Source organism: Carlito syrichta, unplaced genomic scaffold, assembly GCF_000164805.1.
Source record: "Carlito syrichta isolate Samal-C Ts95f unplaced genomic scaffold, Tarsius_syrichta-2.0.1 Scaffold305756, whole genome shotgun sequence".
Classification (NCBI taxonomy): Eukaryota; Metazoa; Chordata; class Mammalia; order Primates; family Tarsiidae; genus Carlito; species Carlito syrichta.
This window is the reverse complement of record NW_007249852.1, coordinates 897450-918308: the sequence shown is the minus strand read 5'-3', so window position 1 is coordinate 918308 and position 20859 is coordinate 897450. Positions and strand designations below refer to the sequence as shown.

The 20859-nt window shown below is 36.6% G+C and overlaps 1 protein-coding gene across 8 annotated transcripts in view; it reads left to right on the top strand.

Moving 5' to 3' along the window:
* The window catches only part of NCOR1 (nuclear receptor corepressor 1), a 147778-nt gene that overhangs the window by 24936 nt on the left and 101983 nt on the right, over positions 1-20859 (top strand). For 6 of the 8 annotated variants that reach the window (XM_021714772.1, XM_021714776.1, XM_021714773.1 and 3 more), the window contains exons 6-12: positions 3492-3605; positions 8960-9016; positions 9564-9616; positions 9948-9974; positions 12047-12113; positions 15293-15465; positions 17333-17423. In XM_021714772.1, coding sequence (XP_021570447.1) covers positions 3492-3605; positions 8960-9016; positions 9564-9616; positions 9948-9974; positions 12047-12113; positions 15293-15465; positions 17333-17423 — 582 coding nt within the window. The remainder of the gene's footprint in view (positions 1-3491; positions 3606-8959; positions 9017-9563; positions 9617-9947; positions 9975-12046; positions 12114-15292; positions 15466-17332; positions 17424-20859) is intronic. The other 2 variants (XM_021714775.1, XM_021714774.1) reach the window with 1 other exon arrangement.

Sequence of the window (20859 nt, the reverse complement as noted above, 5' to 3'; positions counted from 1 at the left end):
CTTCTGCCTCAGCCTTCCAAGTAGCTGGAACTACAGGCACGCGCTACCACGCTTGACTAATTTTTGATTTACTGTAGAGACGAGGTCTCGCCAAGTTGCCTGCGTGGGTCTCGAACCCATGGGCTCAGGCAATCCACTCCCCTTGGCCTCCCAAAGTGCTAGGATTACAGGCTGAGCCACCGAGCCTGGCATGGCCTGAGATTTTGCACATCTTTGAGTGAACTAGAAGATACCGAATTTGCTAAAATTATCATACCATTTTATATTCCCACTGGCAACATATATTAGTACCAGTTTGCATGCATTCTTGGTTTTTTCTTTGTTTTTTTTCTTCAGTTGAATGCGAAGTATTTCTCACTGTTTTAATTTGTAATTCCTTAATTAAGAATAAGGCTGGGCTTATTTTCCTTTGTTTATGGGTTACTTATGCATTGTTATGTACATTGTTCAAGTCTTTTTTCTATATTCTCTTATTTTGTTTGTTATCTTGCTTTTAGGATTTCCTGAAGTCTTTTATCAGTTATGTGTATGGCAGATATCATCTTAATTTGTGGCCAGTCATTTTACTTCCTTTTCTTTTTGTTTTTTTAATAGACAAGGCCTAACTCTGTTTCCCAGGTTTGAGTGTAGTGGCACAGTCATAGCTCACTGCTTCCTTGAACTCCTGGGCTAAAGTGAGCTTCCTGCCTCAGTGTCCTGAGTAGCTGGAATTACAGGCACAAGGCATGGCACCTGGCCTACTTTTTTAAAATACTTTTTTTGAGGAAGGATTTTTAAAAATTGAAGTATAATTTGCAAATGTTGTATCTTTTTTTTTTTTTTTAGTTAGAGTCACTCTGTCGCCCAGACTGGAGTGCTCAGGCAGTCTACTCACCTCAGCCTCCCAAAGGTGCGGGATTACAGGCTGAGCCACCGAGCCCGGCTATGTTGTATCTTATATCAGTACATTATTACATTTTTTTTTTCCGTGAGATGGGGTCTTGCTCTGTCACCCAGGTTAGAGTGCAGTGGTGCAATCATAGCTCACTGTAACTTTGGGCTCCTGGGCTCAAGTAATCCTTCCACTTCAGCCTCTCAAAGCACTGGGATGATAGATCTGAGCCACTGTGCCTAGCCCTTCATTACTTTTTTTTTTTTTTTTTTGAGTTGGAGTCTCACTCTGTCGCCCAGACTGGAGTGCAGTGGCTGCTCCCGGCCACCGCAGCCTCGACCTGCTGGGCTCTGGCGATCCTTCCGCCTCAGCCTTCTGCGTAGCCGGAATTTCAGGTCCGCGCTGCCACGCCTGGCTAATTTTTTGGTTTATTGTAGAGATGAGGTCTTGCCTGCCCAGGCGGGTCTCGAACCCGCGGACTCAGGCAATCCACTCATCTCAGCCTCCCAAAGGCGCGGGATTACAGGCTGAGCCACTGAGCCCGGCTCCTTCATTACTTTTTATGGCTGAGTTCCATTGCATGGGTATACTATATTTTGTTTATCTTTTCAATAACTGGTGAATATATGGGTTTTGACTGTTATGAGTAATACTGCTGTGACACTCAAATACTAGGATCTAATTGTGTTGAATCTGTCTTTTCTTTCTTTTGGCTTTAGTTTTTTTATTTGTAAAATGGTAATAATATTAGTAATATTGCCAACTAAATCTCATGATTGTTTTATGAGTTGAGTTACTAAATATATTGTATAGCATGCGGCACACAGTAAATGTACATATAACCCATAATGATGAGACATGATGAAATATAGGACCATTATGAATTGTACTATAATAATTAGAAATAATGAAATATAATGTGTGGCCATGTCAGGACATATAGGAGCTATAAGTTTTATTAAGAGATATAAAAGAAACTAGAGAAAATAAAGAAATATAACTGGATAGAAACAGTATATTAATAACGTGTACTCATCTTGCACTAAATCATATTTCATACAATTTCAATAAGTATTCCAATTAAATGTACCTTTTAAATGTGACAAAATTATTGCAAAGTTAATGTAAAACAACAAACAGATTAGGAAAGGCTTTGTTTTTTGTGTATTTTTGTTTGTTTTTAGCCTTTTAATTATAATAGTTTTTTTCCGGGGATATTTAGGTACTAAGAGCAGTGTGATTTCCTCAGGATTGTTTCTTCTTGAACAGAAATTCCTGCCCTCTAAACAGGAAAGAAAGGATATCATTGAAGAATCTATTCCCATAAAAATGGTTGTAGAATCTTAAATATCTTTCTTTTGCTTATACAGCTTTCAGACTGTAAGAGTACTTGTAATTCCAAAGTGGAAGTATTCCTGCTAGTTTCTCTATTGGTTGCTTTTTATGCCTTCACTTGGGCATGGTCTGACTCATTGGACTGGAATTTTTGACTATTAGTCTTTCTTAGTAGTACAGATAGTTTTTTCCTTTAGATCTTAGATTTAATCTTAATTTGTCTTCACCCAATGTCTTTTTTATCATCTTAGGCAGTTAACATCTTAGCCAGTGGACTTACACTATATTTATTCATGTGGATTTTGTCAAGCATTTATTAGGTATTAGACACTGTTTCAGGTACTGAAAAAAAAAAGCAGTGGATAAAGCAGATGAGTCCCTGTTTACTTCACTTATAATACTAGATAATATTTACAACTTTTGTTGTAATGTGCTTTATATATTAAAAAGCCATTTTTACCCTTTAAAAAGCCTATAGGATAGGTAGTATTGTTATCCCTACTTTACAGATGAGTGCTTTAGGTACTTAAGATTGAGATAAAGGCCCAGAAAGAGTCCTAGGATCACACCAGTTTTAAAGGTGACCCTAAGACTGAAACCTAAGCACACTAATATGGATAACTTTTTGCTGTATAATTGTACACACCAGCAGTCCATATCTTTGTAGATGTGCCCAGTGCCTCTTGACTGGAACACAATACAATATTATATAAAGGTTTCGGGGTTGGGAGGTGGCTCAGTGCTGTGTTAGAATTAACCCTTAAACTCCTTTCTGCCATATTCTTCCCACCAGACATCAGCACATACTGTGTATCTACAACATATAAAGATGTTCTTACAATGTCATCAAAGGTCTTCGTGATAGATATATATCGATTACCTTCATTAGGTGTAATTTCTCTTATTATTTTGCTTGAAATTTATATAAATTAAAATCTTAAAGGATGTTTCCTCTTAGTTTTTATTTATTTATTTATTTGTTTGTTTGAAAGCAGGATTTATTGAGAGGACAGAAAAGGTCCCACAGTGGGAGGGGACCCGAAGGGGTTCCCCCTCTTAATTTTTAAAAAATATCTTACCTATTTCTCTTGTGGTGATCTGTGTTAAGTTATTAGTCAAAATAAATTTGTTTTTCTTTGAGCCCTTGAGTCTACCCTTGTAGATTAAAAAGTTATTCTGTAGAATCGGCAAGCAATGCTCAGTAGTATTGTGTTATCTCTTGCAATTAATTACTGGTGGGGTGATATGGAGCAGATGCTTGACTCGTCCTTTCTGGATCTCTTAGCAACAACTTGAAGAAGAAGCAGCTAAACCTCCAGAGCCTGAGAAGCCTGTGTCTCCTCCTCCTGTGGAGCAGAAACACCGTAGTATTGTCCAAATTATTTATGATGAGAATCGGGTAAGTTTGTGTCATCTCTGGCAGCACACAGGCTTTTAAACTCACCTGACTCTGCCTTTTCTAGTTCTGTTGTAATTTTAATTTTATTAAAACCCAGTTTTGGTATAATTTTTAATGTTCATGAACTTTGGTTTACTGAAGCTTGGTGTTTTTTCCTTATAGATTGAAAGGAAGTTGATCTCTATTAAATATTTAAATTATGCAGTATTTAATTTTACATTATATATCGAATAAATATTATTTAATCAGAATTTTTTCAACTGAGTCTTCTATTATATAAATACTGTCAAGCAAGTTTGGTAGCATATAATATAAAGCTGCTGTTCTATAATTTTTTTCCTTTACAATGGACATTTAATGCTGACCACTGATAATGTTATAGTAAAGATAGGTCATTTGATATAGAAATGAACTTTATTACTAGCTTCAGTTCAGAATTGATAGCTGGGGTATGATTTGAACCTTAGTTAAGATATTTGAGGTAGACTTTGACCTTTAGGTAGACTTTGCTTTTTTAAGGTTTATTAGAAAAACTTTTTCTTTCATATTTTGAATTAAAAATGTTCATAGCCAGATGTGGTGGCTCACACCTGTAATCCCAGCACTTTGGGAAGTGGAGGCGAGCAGATTGCCTGAGCCCAGGGGTTCAAGACTAGCCTGGGAAACTTGGTGAGACCTTTTCTCTACAATAAATAAAAAAAATTAGCTGGGCATGGTGGCCCACGTCTGTGGTTCTAGCTACTTGGAAAGCTGAGGTGGAAGGATCACCTGAGCCCAGCAGGTTGAGGCTGCCTTGGCTGTGAGTGGGCCTCTGCACAGAGTGAGACTCCTACTCAAAAACAAGCAAGCAAACAAACAAAATGTTCATGGATTTAGGAAAGCCATGTCTCAATTCTATGAATCATTTTTATAATTTCAAAGTTAGTTTTTGTCTAGAACTTGGCTCCGGAACTAACAGTTAAGGATAAACTGATTTCACCTCAATATAAAGCAAGTATTTCAACTGAGCTTTTTTTCTTTTTCTTTTTTTCTTTTTTTTTTTAGTTGGAGTCACTCCATTACCCAGGCTGGAGTGCAGTGGCATACTCATGGCCACCCCAGCATCAACTTGCTGGGCTCCAGCTATCCTTCAGCCTCAGCCTTCCAAGTGTGCGCTAGCACACCCAGCTAATTTTTGATTTATTGTAGAGACGAGGTCTTATCAAGTTGCCCAGGCTGGTCTCGAACCCATGGGCTCAGGCAATCCACTCTCCTCGGCCTACCAAAGTGCTGGGATTACAGGCTGACCCACCAAGCCCGGCTTCAACACATCTTCTTAACACTGAACTTCCAGAAGTCATCAGTCCAAGAAATGATAATATACTTCAGTACTGTGGGAGCAACTAGGCTTTAGCTAAAGGTGATCATCAGGTAAAAGGACGGATTGTTTCCATTTATTTGCCCTGTGGTGAGTAGATTTACCAGTTAGTCTATGTTGCATAGACAGCCTGTAACTTTACAATAGCCCAGATCATGGGGGAAATTTGCTTTAAGAAAAGCAACTGGGAACATCATAATACTACATGAAAGGAATTGGCTGTAGTGGGTCATTGCCAGGGACTGGGGGGGAGAAGCACATAACACTAATAAGGGTACCTGATCCCAAACCAGGCAAAATGAGGACCAGTGGGAGGCTCAAACTTTACCTGTACGATGACCATTTATGTACATTTATGTACAACCCTGAGTTGTATCCTACATCTTTAAAATTTAAAAAAAAGAAAGAAAAGCAACTGGGAGTTAATAATTAAATACACATTTATAAGAATGATCTTGGATTCAGATATGTGTGTGTGTGTGTGTGTGTGTGTGTGTGTGTGTGTGTACATAGATACATAAATGAGAATCTTGGATTTATCTTGGTGTAGATTGTTGTGGCCACTTGATAAAATGAATTAATTCTGAACCCAGCCAAGATAATAATATTACTTGTCCATATGTCATGGGCAAGTAAAAATATGGGCAAGTAATATTATTATGTTGGCTGTGTTCAGAATTAATTCATTTTATTGAGTGGTCACAACAATCTACACCAAGATAAATCAAGTAAAGGTGGAAGACAGTAAGGGAAACAAGTAATGAGTACCATTGCCTTGGGCCATGCCAGATGGGGGGAATATAGCCCAGGCTAGACAGTTGCTCTCTTGTTTAAGAAGTCAGAGATAGCCGGGCTCGGTGGCTCAGCCTATAATCCCGCACCTTTGGGAGACTGAGGTGAGTGGATTGCCTGAGCCTGCGGGTTCGAGACCCGCCTGGGCAGCGAGACCTCATCTCTACAATAAATAAAAAAATCAGCCGGGCGTGGTAACGCATGCCTGTAATTCCGGCTACTGGGAAGGCTGAGGTGGAAGGATCTCCGGAGCCCAGCGGGTGGAGGCTGCGGTGGCTGGGAGCGTCCACTGCACTCCAGTCTGGGTGACAGAGTGAGACTCCAACTCAAAAAAAAGAAGTCAGAGATAAGAGGTTTTATGTGAAATCTGTTGATTCGTTAAACTTTTGTGGACTTATGAGTTAAATGGCCAGTTTGTGAGCTTAAGGATACAGCAATAGGATTAGAGCTGAAAATTGTGGAAATTCATTAAGTTTTTGTAAGTTTTTGTAAAATGCTTAAGAGAAGTCATCTTTTTTTTGAGCCGAGGTGTCACTCTGTCACCCAGATTGGAGTGCAGTGGCACAATCACAACTCACTGCAGCCTCAACTTCCTGGGCTCAGGCTTTCCTTCTACCTCAAGCCTCCTGAGTAGCCGGAACTACATGGCACATGCCACCATGCCATCTAGTTTTTTGTTTTTGTAGAGACAGGGTCTTGCTATGTTGCTAAAGCAATCCTGCCTCCTAGACCTCCCAAAGTGCTGGTATTACCAGCATGAGCCATCAAGCCTGGCTCATCTTTTCCTATATATGTTACATATATATATATATATACTTGTACAGTTCCAGAATTGTAGTAGGGTCTCCTGGAGAGGAGGCTTACTATGCTGCCTTTTGTGAGGCCCTCCCTGCTTTCTTAGCATTCTTTTTTGAATGACCTTATTTGGTTTTTGGTTTTTTTGAGTCGGAGTCTCACTCTGTCGCCCAGGCTAGAGTGCCGTGGCACACTCATGGCCACCGCAGCCTCGACTGCTGGGCTCAAGTGATCCTTCCGCCTCATCCTCCCAAATAACTGAAACTGCAGGTGTGTACCACCACACCTGGCTAATTTTTCATTTATCATAGAGACGAGGTCTGACCATGTTGCCCGGGCTGGTTTCGAACCCCTGAGCTCAGGTAGTCCTCTCGCCTCTGCCTCCCAAAGTGCTGGGATTACAGGCATGAGCCACCATGCCCAGCTGAATGACCTTATTTATTTTGGCACCATAACAAAGAGACACGGGGAAATAACAAAAGTACATCTTTTTCTTATTCCTTATGTGGTAGCAGTCTATACTGGTTGGAATTAAACCGAGTGTGACTTAAGAGATAGAGACTATCATGTATAAGATATCTTTCTTTTATTTAGAAAATTAGTGGGAGGAACAAAACTGCCCTGAGTGTTAGTTTTAAAGTTGACTTCCTGAGAGAAAAATTGACTTGTATCATTTTAAACTTCAAACTAAGTTTATTTAGTCTCTAGTGGATTATTCTCCTGGACTGTTTTTAACAGCTCAGTTTACTGTTACCCTATTGATTTGTAGGTTCCAAAAATATTTGTAAATATTCTGATTTTTCATAATAATAATAATATAGAAACATGGTTGTTAGAATGTAGTAGAGAAGTTTTCAGGAACATCTTGTTTATAGTTTAGTTAGATGAATTTGCAGGAGAATGTGATACCAGAAGAAAGAAAGGATTGATAGCAGAGGGTATACTTAGTGCCAACAACCTGTAGTCACCTAGGCCAGTTTCCTAGGAATTATCCAGTTCTCCATACTGCCACTCTCTATACACTGAGTTAATCAATGAAGAGGATCAGTCCTACCTCCTAAATATTGGACTGGTCAATTACTTCTTTCTTCCCCCTTTGCCATTAGTTTACTTTGAGCCTTCAACTCTCACATAGTTATTGAGTCTTTTTCCTTTCTAACCCATCCTTCATCTTTGTGTCTCGTTGCATGATTTTTTAAATAAAATCTTTTGAGAATTTGACTTTCTACAGAATAGCCCAAATCTTTTATTGGTGCTTAATATGCTTACCTGTCTCTGACCCTTGCCCTGACTCTGTTTTCGTAGAAATATTCTACAAAAACAGGTTTTGAATGTTCCCTTAAGTTGTTGCTACTTTTACCCCACAAAGTTGCCCCTGCTTTCAGGTGGCCCCATGTTTTATCTTTTCTCTTTGTTGAGCACACTCATACTTCCAGAGCCAGCTCAAGTATCATTTATTCCAGGAAGCCTTCTAAGACCCCTCATCTTCCTATGATGAAGGGTTATCCTATTCATTGTTTTCTTAGTGCCTAGCAAGTACCTGGTAGATAGAATATACTGAACATTTGTTTGAAGAAGTATTTATTTCTATTTACAGATTTAGAATAAAAACTAAATTATAGAAACATGAGGGTTTTAAGCTAAAATTTTTCCTGCCAAAGTATTAATAGGTTTCTCTGTCCTTAACAAGGAAGATTTCTGTTAAAATGTACTTTACTTTTGAAATATAGATCTCTATTTATATATTATATATTTATTATATTTCTACATTTATCCACTATTGAGCACTTTAGGTAATTCAGATAAGATTTGGTGCATTCGGGTATTATAGCTGTAGATACTTTAAGTAATTTAAACTAGCTGTTTCCTTTATTGTTCAGTTATTTTGAGGATTCTTTGTAACTAGAAAATAAGTTTATTATAATCTTTCTTCAGCAATATCGATGTGGTTTACTACAGTAAAGGTTGGCCACTTGATGGTATTTTATATTTTTAAAAATTTTTTTAATTTATATTTTTTTAAATGGTATGAGTTAAAGTATTTAGAATGTTTGGGGAATTTTTTTCTAATAGTGAATCTTTATTCTTTCACTCTAGACTCTTACTGTGTATTTGCTTTTAAGAACTTACTAATTCTTTAGGTATTGCTTTCAATACACACGTTAAGTCTTGACTGAATTTGGTGAGGAAATCTATGAAAATACAATCAGAGCTTTCTATCACTGTAGCTACAAATTTATAAAAAGAAAAAGTAATTGGAGAGCATTTCAGCTTATCATATAGAGAAAGAATATTTGGAAATAAGGGTAACTTCATCTGCAGATTAGCCTTAGATAAATACTTTGAAATAGTGATTTTGTCCTTAGGTAATATTTTTAATTATACAATACAACAATGTTTTTATCTCTAGAAAAAAGCAGAAGAGGCTCATAAAATCTTTGAAGGTCTTGGTCCAAAAGTTGAACTGGTAAGTAGGAAATTACTTTTTCATTTCCAGTGCTTTTCTTGGGATAAGTTACCATATAACTCATTTGTTTTGGGATGAGAGGGATGTAGCTGGGCAGAATTTGTGATGAAGTTTAAAATAATGGTGAATGAACTAGGTTACCTTTGCAGAAGCATCATTGTGAGCATGTTTTTGCCTAAGTAACTATTTAATCATTCTAGGTTGAAGGAGAAAGAATTAAGAACAGAGATAGAAAGTTCTTTGAATCATACTATTAGGATGGTGACAGTGCTTAATTTTCCTTTGCCTTTGAAAGTAAAAACCTATGAATAAATATTAATTATGAGGAACAATGGGTTTGTCAACTTTTTTACAGCAGTGGCATTATTAGGAGATGGGATAAAAACAGAGTTATTCAGGAAACCTAAAAGTCTGGAGGTTTTGATAGGGCATGTTATTGTGTAGACCCATTAGAACTTTACCATGCTTGCATTATAATGTTGTTTCTTTGTTTTTTCATAGACATATGTACAACATTTTATACATAAATATTTGATTTATTTTATAGCCACTCTATAACCAGCCATCAGATACCAAGGTGTACCATGAGAACATCAAGACGTAAGTATTGATCATCTTTGGAGTTCTTCAGTTAAAGACCATATATTCTATAAAGAGATCATTTTTATGTTATCTGCTGACATTGTTATAATGTAGTGTAGGTGTGTATTAGATTTGTGTAATTTGCTGTCATTTTACTATATGTTATCTTCCTCTGGCTTCTTGGGGGTTGGGGTAACAGCTTTGAGTTTCCGAGGCCAAAAAATGAAATAAATTGTTGCATAAAACTAGCTGGTTTTATAATCTGCTAGTAAAAAAGGTGGATACTTAACATTGAAATGGCTTACCTTGAGGCTTGAATTTTTTGCCTCCTGTTTTGTCTTTTTTTCAGTGGAGTACCTGCAAGGCGCATGATGAAGTAAGATAATGAAGCTTTTTCATTTAAGACTAGTGATGACACCGTCCCCCACCAAGCCACATCTGCCATTGCAAAGTAGAAGTGCCACGGATCATTTTATCATTATTCAAAATCCTATTCTAGGGAAATCCCTTCCATGACTGTTGCTAATGACGGTATTTGTAGATCCTTCTGCCATTTAATGTCCTGGTGCCTTGGAAGCGCTCAGTCACCTCATTGTGGGTGAGGAGGCTGCTCCAGAATGTAGTTTGCTTAGCCTTGCTCATCCTAGTACCAGGCCTTTATGAATGCAGATTTTGGAATGAGAAAATAAGTGAAAAGAAAACCTAATTTCTTGATCTGATTGAGCTAAAGAGATAGAATAGCTAGAGAGATATCTTTTTTAAAAAAATTATCATACTTTAAGAGAATTTTAGATGATTATTCTTAGTTTGTGACAAAAATGTGATATTCTACTTTATATGTTTCATTAAGTATGATAGAACATTATAATTACTAATTAATATGGTTACTAATAAGCACATTGCTATTTATATATATTTATATATATTTATATACATTTATATTTTTCTTTTTAAAAATTTCTTACTGAGAGTATGTGCAATAGTTGACTACTTTGCAGAACTGGTGGCAAATATAATTTGCATGGTAGTATGCATGAAAACAATTGAATTTAAATAATTTCAACTCTTGTAAATGGTTCGTAATAAAAGCTATATATTTATGGATTTTTCTGTGAAATGCTACTATGATCTTGAGAACCCTTAGGTAAAACTCATATAAAATATACCTTGTTTTGGAACTGCATAGCTGTTTTAACATTTTTTAAAGAGGAAACTAGCAGATAAAATCTAATTGGCTACTTTTAATGTTTTTTTTTTCACAAAGCTTCAGTTATGTTTGTGTTCTGTCTTTATTCTCCCAATATAAGCTGTAGAGCAGCTCTATCTTTGATTTATTTCATGTCATCTACATTGCCTATTTAATGCTCTGTCTTGAGATGGGTTATTGACTGACTGACTTCATTTTTGTTTTGGGGAAACATTTAAAATTGTATTTATTGATTGTCATTTGCTTTTGAATAGTACATAATTATAATTAGAAAAAATTGAATATACGGTAATGCTCCCACTGTACATCGCCTTTTGAAGTATTTACTCAGCTGCATGCATCCATATGAATCAATCAGTAGCTATTCTTTCATCACTGCCATTTGCTTTGTATGAAATAGCAAATGTACCTTTTAATAATTCTTTTCATCTCTTGGCTACTTTTTCATATAGCCAGCTCCTGATTGTCCATGTTTATTTGAGTGGAGCCAGTGTCACTGTTAGTCCTGAGTGGCAGATAATCCAAAAATTTACTTCTGCTTGCCTTGGCTTTGTATTTATATTTGAATAATCAGCTTGAAATCCTTTCTGGAAGTAGGTGGGGTATAAATATTTATATTTGAACCTGCATGTCATTGTTTTTGAAGGTCACAATGCTTCAAATTTGAAAGTGATTAAGATATATGAGAAATCTTCCTGTCTTATCACAATGCCCTCTATTACTTCTTAGAGTGGATTTTGTCATTTCTGTGACTGAAGAAAATTTTCTGTTTAAAGCAGATGTCACTTCTCTCTAAATATGTTGGTATACAGTCTCCTCATAGAAGGGAGGTCAGCACCTTACCTGATGTAGGGAGGTAACTTTAAAAGCTTTTCCTTCTCTTCCACCTCCCCTCCTCCAAGAGTTTACAAAGATATTTATATCACCAGAGTTCTTAAGAAGAATCAGTAACTATAATTTTAATTTGAAAATAATATTTGCCTTATAATTAGATGTATTAATTGAAAATTAACCATTTATATAAAGTACTGCTATAGAATGGGAGGAATTTTAGTCAGTTCTAATTATTGCAAAAAAGTATAAAGTCTTGTTTTGCAGGGTGAGAAAATTAGGCCTAACTTTGATCACACCATAGAGTCTTAAATGATCATTGCCTGTTTTCCAGTGTCTCTGGGAAAAGTGACTACATTATTAAATTGTGCTTTTTCTTAAAGTCATGCAACCATATTTTTCTCTTCTAGAAACCAGGTGATGAGGAAAAAACTCATTTTATTTTTTAAAAGAAGAAATCATGCAAGAAAACAAAGGGTGAGGTCCTATCCTTGTTAACTGAAATTTGTACAACTTTCTCATTCATGCTTATTTAGGTATTCCCTTTTCCATTATTAATGAGAATGATCCTTGATTCTGTTTGAGGATAAGTGCTGATTTAGAAAGTAACTATACATGTGACTTAAATATAAATCTAATTCTAGTAACATTTTGACATTATAATTCACATTTACTGTCATTACCAAATTAATTTCATTGGGCATCTATATATAACATTTCCATTTAGCCAGAATAATGAAAATGGTGAGTAGTTAATTTAAAAAAGAAAGTTAAATAGGTAATTTACATTTAGTCTCTTAAGCCTCAAACAAATGTGGGTAAGTTATAGGCATGCTAATTAGATGTTATTCTTTCTTATTAGAAACTGGGTCAGCTAGGGTTCAGCTTTTTAAACTCAAATAGTTTTCATGTTTTATTATACAACTTGCAGTCTAAAAGTTTCGTGGTTATAATTTTCATGGAAATTAAGTTACAGAAAATATAATGCCAATATTTTTATTTTTGAATATGTTTATACTAATTTTACAGACAAAATGTTGATACATTTAAATTCAGGTGTCTATTAAATAAATGGTGCTTTTTAAATCCACATCAAAATTGAACTTTGTACCTTACTTTTAATAATCTGACAATTTAATGAGTTGTAAAGTTCAAGAGTTGACAGCTTTTATTTGGTATAAAACTTCTAATTTGCCAGTCTAGTCCTTCAATACTATCCTAGATTACTGGTCCTGAATTGTCTTTTTGACAAGAATACACAAATATTACATAAGAAATTAGCTTACGAATTTTTTCTGTCTAAGTTATTTTGTTGTAATTATGGTACTTGCTAAGTGAGCGCACTGGTGATACAAAGACAGGAGCAAAGACTTTTTCACACTTGAGAGAGTAAAGTTTATATACTCACTGATGCTTAATAAATATTTTTTGACTGTGTACTCTGTTCTATGTATTATTTTATAAAGCTGAGCAAGGTAACCGTATAGTTTTAGCCCTTGGAAATCCTAAGATGACTTGGGGCAGAGAAGTCAGCAGGCAGTGACGGTATTATTGTTATGCCATGATCATGAACACACAGATGACCAAAGGGGACACCTAATGCAGATAGAAATCATGAAGGGAAGTTTCATGGGAAAACCCTGTGTAAACTTGTATAAGCAGAGGGAGCAGTTTAAGTGAAGTTCTGGAAACTGGAAAGAGTGTAGATTGAGTTGGCTGGAGTATAGACTGAACTGGCATTATGGTGAGAAGTAGGACTTCTAAGGAAAGCCAGAGTCATGGGGATTACCTGGGAGACCTTGGATCAGATTCTGAAGGTACCTGTAAAAATTTTAAACTGAGGAAGTGTAATGTTCAGATTTGTATTTTAAGAATTTGCATTTGAACATTAAGAATACACAGGAATGCCCGGTGCGGTGGCTCAAGCCTGTAATCCCAGCACTTTGGGAGGCCAAGGCGAGAGGATTGCCTGAACCCAGGGTATGGAGACCAGCCTAGGCAACTTGGTGAGAGCTCGTCTCTACAATAAATCAAAAAGTTAGCCAGGCATGGTGGCACATGCCTGTAGTTTCAGCTACTTGGAAGGCTAAGGCAGAGGGATCACCTGAGCCCAGCAGGTTGAGGCTCTGGTGGCCATGAGCATGCCACTGTACTCCAGCCTGGGCCACAGAGTAAAACCAAACTGGAAAAAAAAAAAAATGCACGGGAAACCGTTAGGAGTCTTTTTAATCTGGGTGAGGGATGTTCTCCTGGGTTGTAGAGATGGCAGTAGAAATGGAGAAAACGTGAAGGACACAGAAGACATGTGGGAGTTGAAAAGATGATTGGGGCCAGGTGCAGTGGCTCACGCCTTTAATCCCAGCACTTTGGGAGGCCGAGGTGAGAGGATTGCCTGAGCCCATGTGTTCAAGACCAGCCTGGGCAACTTGGTGAGACCAGCCTGGGCAACTTGGTGAGACCTCAGCTCTACAATAAATCAAAAAAATTAGCTGGGTGTGGTGGCGCATGCCTGTATTTCCAGCTACTTGGAAGGCTGAGATGGAAGGATTGCTGTAACTCAGCAGGTCAAGGCTGTGGTGGCTGTGAGTGTACCACTGCACTCCAGCCTGGGCAACAGAGTGAGACTCCAACTCAAAAAAAAGAAAAAGAAAAAAGAATGATTGGGAAGTAAGTGTGGTATGGAATGTAAGGAAGATTATATTCTCTTCTCTAATGCCACTTTTTTTAGATGACCAATGTTAGTTTTTGTGAGTCTTTCTTCACTTTTCTTTATCTGTGTGTTGTCAGATATATACAGCTCTGTGCCCGTAATGGAGGGTTCTTCTGTCTTCTCTATTTAAAAAGTGAGATTATAATTCACTTATTTCTCTAAAAGCATTAATTCTCAATTTTGTGTAGTTCATTGGATTTCTTTTTATCATAAAGTACAACCAATTCCTGACTTTCCCTCATTGTCAAATGTGTTTATTATGTAGCATTATTTATAACTGCAAAAAACTGCAGGTAGCCAGAACCTCCAACAATAGAATGGTTAAACCCTGCATATTTTCTCTGACAGATTAGAAGGATAATAAAAATGGTTGCTAATATGGTTGTCTTTGGGTAATTGATCAAGTTATTGCGAACTATTTACATGTTTCTGTTTTTAATTTTCACCTTTTTTGGACAACGAAGATATACTGTTATCAGCAAAATATAGCTGGTCAACTTCTAGTAGCAGGTCATCAATTAGTTTATTAATTGTTGTGGCCTTTAACATTAACTAAAAAATTCAGCCAAAATATGTACTACATGTTGATCTGACATAAGAGACAGCTGCTTTTCTCTCTCTTCTTTCAACTCAACGGCAGCTTTTAAAAAATTTTGTTATTTTTTATTGTAGAGGTGAGGTCTTACCATGTTGCCTAGGCTGTTCTCGAACTCCTGGGCTCAGACAGTCCTCTCACCCCAACTTCCCTAAGGGCTAGGATTACAGGTGTGAGCTACTAAGCCTGGCCTTTTTTAAATAAAGGACAACTTTTCATTCACAATTGAATCATAGGCCAAATGTACTTCTGACTTAATCTTAAGAAGTAGCATTTATTTTAAAATATTAAGTTTATCAGAATCAGAAAGTTTAGTTTAATTGTTATTAATTTGCTACGGATATTTAATAGGAACAAAAAATCTGCCAACGTTATGACCAGCTCATGGAGGCATGGGAGAAAAAAGTGGACAGAATAGAAAATAATCCCCGGAGGAAAGCTAAAGAAAGCAAAACGAGAGAATACTATGAAAAGCAGTTTCCAGAAATTCGAAAACAGAGAGAACAACAAGAAAGATTTCAACGGTAAGTAATTTGTTGTTTAATGATTATAATATTTTCCTTCAAGTCACACATTTGCACTTTTATTTATTTTTTCCTAAAACTGATAATTAAGAAAGGACATAAATAACTTTTATGTTGAATATAAAGCTTTTTAAAGCATGGTGTGGGCTGAAAAAACATTTTTAAAAACTTTAATACCAACCAGTAAAAATTGTGTCTTAATGACTTTACTATTTTTATATATAATCGTCCTGCTGAATCTAAGTATTTTTAGTGAATATTTTTGAATAGTGAATATTTTCCTTTTTATTTATTTATTTTGAGTTGGAGTTTCACTTCGTCACCCGGGCTGGAGTGCAGTGGCATACTCACAGTCACCCCAGTGTCGACCTGCTGTGCTCCGACCATCCTTCCGCCTCAGTCTTCCAAGTAGCTGGAACTACAGGCATGTGCTACCACGCCCAGCTAATTTTTTTGTTTATTGTAGACATGAGGTCTGGCCAAGTTGCCTGGGCTGTCTTGAACCTGCAGACTTGGACAATCTACTTGCCTCGGCTTCCCAAAGTGTTGGGATTACAGGCTGAGCCACCGAGTCCAGCCCTAAAATAGTGAATATTTTAAAGTTAATTTTTCAGTTTTTTTTTTTTTAAAAGCAGGATTTATTGAGAGGCTAGAGAAGCTCTCACATTGGAAGGAGACCCAAGGGGGTTGCCCTTCAGTTCTTACAAATACTAATTCCTTTGGGAATAATAGTTAATAAGAACAGACCTGAGTAATTCCTTAGTTTTTTATTACCAGCTATGTTAAATTCATCAACAATTTAAACATACCTTGATTTTGATAGTTTCTGATTTTTTTTTTTTTTACTTTCGGCACACATTTATTTATTTTTTTATATATTTATATATATATTCACTGTGTCATATAAGAGTCTTGCAAACCTCTTTACTCACAGTTAAGTTTTTGTGAGGGATATCGGTTGTGTTTTGTTTCCTTCTTTTAAAAATGTTTGATGTATTTTTCTAAGTCTACTATTCTATTCTCTAAAAGGCATACAAGAGAAATTTGAAATGGAAATGGCATCAATAACTGATTTTCCAGAAGGTTCCCATGACTGGTTCTATGAAGGGGATCCAAAAAACCTGGAATTTGTTGATAAAAAATTGTGTATTTATTTTTACATGTTTAAATTTTAGTCACCTTCATACCACTCCCCATTTGATGCAATACACCAATCGAGATGCTTTTTTTCATTGCTCAAAACAGTTTTTGACCTTAACGATTTTGATGCCTTTTAGTGCTTCTGCCATTTTTTGTTTCACCTCTTCCACATCCATAAAATGTCTCCCTTTGAGGACTTTTTTCATCCGGGAAACAAAAGTTGCTTCGGGTGTCAGGTGAATAGGGGGATGTGACATGGGGGTCATGCTGTTTTTGGTCAAAAACTGCTGAACACTCATTGCAGTGTTGGTAGGTGCGTTATCATGGCGGAAGAACCAATTACCTGTTTGCCACAAGTCGGGACACTTATTCCACACATCATGGTGCAACCTTCTCAAAACTTCCAGATAAAAACTTTTGTTGACCATTTGATCTGGAGGAACAAATTCCAAGTGTACTACAGGGGGCCCACCCTCCAAAAGATAATTTCAGCTTTTTTTTTAGTCCCCCTTGTATCATTTGTATTTGAACTTGTAGTCTTTAAATCTCAATCTTAGCATTTAAGCCATTGTTACCATACTAGGTTACTTAAAAGTAGTTACTCAGTGATATTTTAGGTTTCTTCTCTTACTTTCAGTTGGTTAAAATAATCTATAGTTAATTTAATTAATATGTCTTCTTTATAAAAGGCTTTTAAATATGTTTATAAAGTCTCTCTCATATTTAGAGTTGGGCAGAGGGGAGCTGGTCTTTCAGCGACCATTGCCAGGAGTGAGCATGAGATTTCTGAAATAATTGATGGGCTCTCTGAGCAGGAGGTAAGAAAATTAATTGGTTTAATTCAAGTTAATTCATTAATTATTAAAGTGTTTTAGCCCCTTAGCCTAGAAGCTAAGGGTTTATTTGTATGGAAATGAGGATACTTGAGATGCTAGAATTTGGAATGTTTCAAAGACTCAAGGATGGATGGGTTTTAAACAAGGCAGTCATACTGGCATTTTGCGAAGATGGATTTGGCAGCAGGAAGACCTAGAAAGAAGTGGGGAGGCTGTTAGGATAAAAATGAGGATCTGAGTCAGGGCAGCAGTGGTAGGAATGTATAGGGGGTGACTGATAGGAGAGAGTAACAAATAGTAGAATGGACAAGACAGGGTGGATGGATTGAGTGTGAGGGATGAGAAATAAGAGAAATGGAATGTGACTCCCTGGTTTCTAGGTTAGAGGACTGAGATGGTGTGCCATTTGCTAAAGTAGCAAAGGAACATATTTTTCAAATGGCAGTATGTGTTCCAAAGGGTGCTCTCTAGCCAGGTGAGCCTGAGAGAGCTGAACTGGAAACAGCTAGATATGAGCCATCTGTATACAAGTGACATAGTCAAGCAAGTGTGGTAAAATGAATTGAATGGGGCAAGTGAGTGAGCATATGGAGAGTAAATCTATATATAGAAGAGATTTATTTATGAACAAGAGTGCCATTTTGCTCATTTTTAAGGGGGAAGATACACTTTATAGTGAGTGAGATTATTTTGTTTTTCAGGCATTTCCTTGCCTGTGTCAAGTACAGAATTAACATTATGAAACAATTAATTATTAGAGACCAAGGTATACATTTGAAGATTATATCATTTAGATCCAAAAATAATATTTCCATCCTTGTGAAGCTTCCTCACTCACTTTCCCAAAACAGAACTAGTCAATATCTAGTTAAGACTCACTTTACATTTATTTCAGTTGTGTTTATCTTTCTGTTTAATAGTTGTTTATGGTCAGCTAGAGTGTCAACTTCATTGAGTGTGATTGTTATACCTTTGGGCCTGGCTGTCTTCAAATTCTGAATGCCTAACATTTAGTAGTGTATTAATAAATAAATGTGGAATAAGAATAAATTTTAGTCCCTAACACTGAGTCTTCTTAGCTGTGTTCAAACTATCTCTTAAGTTGGTCAAAAAGTTATCTACTATTTGTTGAGTTATGCTAGTTTTAATTTTATAATATGACTTTCTTAAATCTCATCTCAAAATTCTGAGCCTTTTTTCTTTGAAGTGGTGATCTCTTTAAGTTATGATTGAAGATAATTATTACAATACTATATATTTTAAAATGTTAGGTGTAAATAAATATATGATTATTTGAAAACTAAAATATACAGTTAATGCTTTATTTGCAAAATTAAGTGAAGTAGATTTATTCTAAAATGTTGAATGATTTAGAAATAATTTAAACAAGTAAAATCTTTTTTATTTTTTGAGTTGGGGAGTCTCACTTTGGCACTCAGGCTAGTGCAGTGGTACATTCACAGCTACTGTAGCCTCAACTTGCTGGGCCCAGGCAATCCTCCCACCTCAGCCTCCTGAGTAGCTGGGACTACAGGCGTGTGTCACCACGCCCAGCTAATTTTTTGATTTATTGTAGATATGAGGTCTCATCAAATTGCCCATACTGATCTCAAATCCCTGGACTCAGGCAATCCTCTCGCCCATGCCTCCCAAAGTGCTGGGATTACAGGTATTAGTCACTGTGCCCAAGTAAAAAGCAGTGTTGTGAATCACTCCTTCTCCACCCTTAGCTACTGCTTAACCAGAAAGTTTTTTCTCTTTCTGTGAATATTCTTTGTCTGGGTTGTGGTGGAGTAATAACATGTTTGCTTTTTTGAGGAAGGGAAGTTATAGGGGTATTCACTACTTAAAATTGCTAACAATGATAAATATATCATAAGTATTATCTTATTTAAACTCAATGAAAATTCTGTGGAGGCTGCAATTATCTCCATTTTGCAAATGAAGAAACTAAAAGACAGCTGCAGGTTAAAGAATTTTGCCCCAGGTCACAAACTTAATAAATAATGGAGCCAGATATCCAGCCCAGGCAATCTGACTCTGGAACTGTGTGTAATACATGCAACCAAGTCCATTCTTTCAACAAATATGTATAGCCTCCCTAGTGGGCGCTGAACTTTCTTCTAGGCATTGGGAATGCAGTAGTGAATTAAAACATCAAGTTGCTTGATCTCATGAAGTTTGATTATTCATGAAATAGATAAAGATTTCACATTAGTTTGTACCTGTATATAGTTGTGTAGTATTCATTTAGTTTTAAAAAAAAACAATTATGGCAAGTTTTCCTCCTGGATGAAAAAATAGCCTATTTGTATAGCTTGTCTTTGTTTTGATATTTATGGTAGGATTCTATAAGCATTTGATTACGGTGCCCTGTTTTGCATTCATGATTGAATAAGAGTATATCATATGTTCTTACAACTTATATTTTAGAATTCTAGTCATGCTAGCTCTGGAGGAGGTATATAAACTGTATCTAAGAGTTTTTTGAACCACCTTATATCGCAGATTGTTGTATTGAGCAAAATAGACTTTGCAGATGTTTTTCTCTTTCTCCTTTCTGATACTCTCTTTTCCCGAAGAGAAGACCCAGAGTGATTTTTGTTTCATTGAAATACCTAATGTAACCGTAGCTGAGTACAGTGTTTCACATGTGTGATCCCAGTGCTTTGGGATGCCGAGTCAGGAGGAGGATTGCTTGAAGTCAGGAGTTCAAGACCAGCCTGGGCACCATAGCGAGACCTCATCTACACAAAAACAAAACAGAACAAAAACTATGCAGATGTGTTGGAGTGTGCCTGTAGTCAAAGCTACTCAGGAGGCTGGGGCAGGAGGATCACATGAGTTCAGGATTGCCCATGCTTCAGTGAGCTATGATCATGCCACTGTACTGCAGCCTAGGTGACAGAGCAAGACCTTGTTTCCAAAAAAATTAATAAACCCATACCTTTTAGGGACAGTTATAATATTCAGTTACAGAGGCTTGTCTCACACTAAGTGGGACAGTTAACTTAAGTGTTTCAGTGAATTATTATGTAATATCAGGATCTTAGCCATTTCTAGAGACATTTTTTGGGTCATCAAACACAGAGCTCTAGAGAGCACATCATCTTCACTTCTGGCTAGGTTGTTTGAAATACACTTCTTTTGTAATTTATGTTTTTGTCCTTGGAAAATTTTATTTTAAACCATAAATACATAATGTGCATAATATTGCATAATATCAAAGGCAAGTGAATTTTTCATTTCTTTTGTAGCAACATACTCAGGAGCTTTAAAATATAACCACTAGCCGGGCTCGGTGGCTCAGCCTGTAATCCCACGCCTTTGGGAGGCTGAGGTGAGTGGATTGCCTGAGCCCGCGGGTTCAAGACCCACATGGGCAGCGAGACCTCATCTCTACAATAAATCAAAAAAT